The sequence below is a fragment of the Morone saxatilis genome, unplaced genomic scaffold (assembly GCF_004916995.1).
Source record: "Morone saxatilis isolate NCDOM2014 unplaced genomic scaffold, NCSU_SB_2.0 Contig5, whole genome shotgun sequence".
NCBI lineage: Eukaryota > Metazoa > Chordata > Actinopteri > Moronidae > Morone > Morone saxatilis.
The window spans coordinates 15,643,223-15,647,512 of NW_023340095.1; the positions used below are offsets into that span (position 1 = coordinate 15,643,223).

General features: G+C 45.4%; 1 protein-coding gene across 1 annotated transcript in view; it reads left to right on the forward strand.

Moving 5' to 3' along the window:
* Positions 1-4,290, forward strand: part of igsf3 (immunoglobulin superfamily, member 3) — a 61,935-nt gene extending 57,645 nt beyond the window's left edge. The window contains exons 7-9 of the mRNA XM_035676350.1: positions 614-1,024; positions 2,783-3,229; positions 3,815-4,290. Of these exons, the coding sequence (XP_035532243.1) occupies positions 614-1,024; positions 2,783-3,229; positions 3,815-4,065 (1,109 nt within the window). The 3' untranslated portion in view covers positions 4,066-4,290. The remainder of the gene's footprint in view (positions 1-613; positions 1,025-2,782; positions 3,230-3,814) is intronic.

The following is a 4,290-nucleotide window of genomic DNA, read 5'->3' on the forward strand; positions in this document are numbered from 1 at the left end:
GCGGTCACACCTGATGTACCTGCAGCTAATCCTATCCCACAACCGATGTCTCTGTAACCAATCCTGTCACAGAATTCAGGGTAGCCTTAGCTCCATCCTGACATCTCAGTTACACCTCTATATCATCTCCTCCCTCTCCTATCTGCTCTTTTCCCGTCCTTGCTTGACTTTATAAATGCATTCCTTCTTTTTACTCTTTGCTTTTCTTTTTGGCAGTCTGACAGACCCCCTGCCCTGCTTTTGTCTAATTATAGCCACAGACTTGTTTTACAATCCTCCCCCCTCTCCCTCACCCTTGTCTCTTCAACTGTTCTGCATCTTATCTTACATTTCTACTGTGATACCAACAGACCTCCCATCCCCACAGCTTTGATTTGCCTGACATTTCCTCCTTCTTTCTTCTATCTCTTTGTCACCTGCCTTACCCACCCACGCACCACTATCTTTTCCTGCCCTGCTGCCACCAGAAATAAACCCAGCTACAGGTTGTGTGTCACAAAACAGAAATTGCATTGTGTAACTGTCAACAGCGCTCACATTGTCCTGTACCCAAAGAATGACTGTCTTCTCTTTCTCTTTCCATTCTTCCCTGTTCTGTACTAATTCTTTACAGAGAGCAAGCTGCGAGTGCAAAAGACCAACCAGTCTCAGGTGTACCTGGAGGACAGTCGTGTCAGGATCAACTGCTCCATCGCGTCCCAGACCAGCCAGGACTCCCAGCACGCCGTGCTGTGGTACGTGAGGCGCGCAACCGGGTCAGAGGCAGATGAGCTCCTGCTGAGAATTGAACGCTCGGGGGCCTTTGAGTATGGCGCCTACGCAGACGAGGAGAGACTGCGCCGCCGAGTGCAGGCCGAGAGGCTGTCACCCCGTCTATATGTGCTGACGCTGAACAGGGCAGAGAACAGTGATTCTGGAACATACTACTGCTTGGTGGAGGAGTGGCTGAGTGACCCAGATGGAGCTTGGTATCGACTCTCCCGGGAGTCCTCAGGGTTCACGCAGGTTCTTGTCAGACAGCCAGGTGAGCAAGCGGTCAAAAGTGCTGTTGTCTTCAACATAATGCTTATTTATTCCCACTGCAGAGAAGCAGCAGCTGCTACCTTAGCCCCACATGCTGTCCTGCTTTAGACCAGTTGAACATTATTGTCCCGATCCCTTTTCCAAATCCCTTACACCTTGCCTCCCACTTTCACATGCTCCGCTCAAGACCTCCAGGCCATTTCGCTCTCATGACCTTGCACCTGCCCCTGGCAGAGCTCAGGTGGCAAAACATGTGATAAAGTCGTGCCAGCCCTCCTATGCCATGCCAGAGGGCCTGGCATATGAGCCTGAGTGAGAACCTAATTTTCTTGTCTAGTAAACTACTAAAATGTCTCTCAGAGCCACAACGTACCTACTACCACCCAAACACTGACATCCTACCTTATGAAAGTTATCTTAAGTACCTCCATCTCATATCTCTTTCTGTACTTGATTCAATTTACCCACATCCCATATTCTCTTATCCCAAATGTCCTCTCCTATTCAATCAAACTCCATGCCCCAAAATGCAAATACACAACAACTCATCCATCTTCGACATACCCTTTTTTTGTATGAATCTATTCCACACACCAGCTGAAGGTGACTTCTCTGAGAGCAGTGTTCTTCTGCCAGGTGTCCTGTTTATAATGCAGAGTGAAATCCCCAATATGGCATCTGTCCAACTAGGACGTGAGGATCAAAACGTCTGGTCATAAGCCAATAGGGCAAGGAAAACGCCTGTATTTTATGTAGACAGTGAAGCTGACACTGCTCAAACAATTAATTAAGCTACAGTGCACATACAAATATATGACATGATATCATATCATATCATATATCATAATCTGGAAGGTAGTTGATAACCATATAGGTTTTTACTTTTAATGATACATAAATATCTACAGAAAATGAATAGAATATGCTATATAAACATCATGGATATTCATTAAGGTGCTAAAAAATGCGTTCACCTAGGAAGTCATCCAGAAATCTGCTTGTCTGGAGGAAAGATGAGGGGAGATGTGTGCCAGCAATGTTTTTTTTTTCCTGCTCTCCCGCTGTCCTTTCTGCTTCTCGTTTTGCTTTAACAAGAAGACCATTCCAAACTGTTTGTGAGAGGAGCCCAAGCAAGCCAGGTCTTTACTGCCATTTTCTTTTTTAACTGCAGTGAAACTGGGTCATTGTACCATCCCTGAAGGGTTGTAGCATACCCATACAGACAGACACGCTATCCTTGGGGTAGGATCTAACCTTGCTGCAAAGTGGAAAGACTGGTGATAGCTGTGGGCAGCACTGTGGGATTTTTTGTCTTTTGTTTACATTTTGAAAGTTTGGTGTCCCTTTTAGCAGAATCATTTGTTGGCTTGCGGTGTTAATTTGAAGTTCAAATTAAGGCTGCAACCAGTGAATATTTGGATTATATAATATTTGGAATATTTTCTCCATCGTTGTGTGCCTAAAATGTCTGAATGTGTCAAAACAGTGAGAAATGCCTGCCACAGTTTCAATCTATCTATCTTTAAATAGCTTGTTTCATCTGATCAACAGTCTAAAGCACAGAGATATTTAGATCTACTATCAAACAAGAAAAAAAATTGTAATTGAAATAGATTCTCGAAAAGTAGCAGTCAATGTAAGTTTGAGTGAACATTGAGACTGGATTGCTATACCCCAAGAAATTCTGTACATTTCAATACATAACCACTTTTTTCTGACCCCATCTGTTTCTCTTTCTTATCTTCTTGGACCTCTGCAGAGGTTCGACTGCAGGTGGAGGAAATGGACTCAAACGTGACAGTGGAAGAGTCTGGCTCCATCCGATTGGGCTGTAGCATTCCCTCCCAGTCGTCCCGAGACTCCCGCTTTTCCGTGTCCTGGTATGTGGAGCGCTCTGAAGATGAGGAAGATGAGGACCAGCCAGGTGAGGAAGAGAGAGAGCGGGAGTGTGTGTTCTCCATCGGCCATGATGCCGTTTTCGGAAATGGAAATTGCAGTCCCAGAGAGGAGGCGGGGCCAAATTCCCGCCTGCAGTTTGAGAGGATGACCTCTGACCAGTACAGCCTGACCATTCAAGGAGCACGGCCAACAGACGCAGGCCGATATTATTGCCATGTGGAGGAGTGGCTACTCAACCCTCGCAATGCGTGGTACCGACTGACCACCAACAACTCTGGGTTCACTATCGTCAATGTGCTGCAACAAGGTAAGTCCGTAATTAAATAAATCCTTTGAGCTTCTCTGAATGTAGGTGAAAACGAACACAGAAACATGAACACTATACTTGTATCCATGTCTTCTGTTATTATACTGGCAACTGAAGACCGGAGATGTTCTTCAGAGATAGCACAAGGTGTAATTAACTCCTGCTTCTTTGGATGTTTCATTTCACAGTATATATAATATTGTCATATTGCCCAATCCTAATATGTCCTCTGTGTTACAGTGTATGTAACTAGAGAAAATTATAGGCCATAAAAGGAGCTCTCAGATAGATATTATGTCATCACTACCCTACGTTGGATGATTAGGCTTCCCCAGTTAAAAGCAGGGCAAGAGATGGTTACCCACTGTTTAGCAATAAAGTTGAGCAATTAATGGTGTCAAAAGCGGTGCTTGAATTTAAAGATGTTAAATAAATTCATTCACCAGTGTCAACAGCTAGATGAATTTAATTTATTCTACATGCTAAGAGTCATGAAAAAAAGAATACAGTTTCTAAAAAAGGTCCCTTTCAAGGAAGGGTTTTTGCATCTGTGAAAAAACAGATTTTTCTATTCTCTGTCAACAGTGTCCTCCCTCCAGTCAGTGGTGTGCTCCAACGACTCCCTCTTCTACTTCGTCTTCTTTTACCCCTTCCCCATCTTCGGCATCCTCCTCATCGCTGTGCTGCTGGTGCGCTACAAGAGCCGCAACAACAGCAAGAGCCAAGAAGGCAAGAACGGCGCCCCCCTCCTGTGGATTAAAGAACCTCACCTCAGTTACTCTCCCACCTGTCTGGACCCACCTGCGCTCAGCCTACACCCTGGCTCCGTCGACTAAGCGAGGGTCCCGGCCCCCCCCCCTCCCCTCCCCTGCCTCGTGCACATAGCAGATCCAGCCAACACAATGCCAGGGAGCAGATCTGGACTCCACCTTCAGAACTTACTGTCGTTCACTGCTGTGTTGAATTAGTCAATCAGTTGATCAGTTTAAAAATTCCTACCCTGGTGGCTGCCTGTTTTATGTTAACAACAGTGTTTGTTTTGCTCTGTGTGTGGGTGTGGG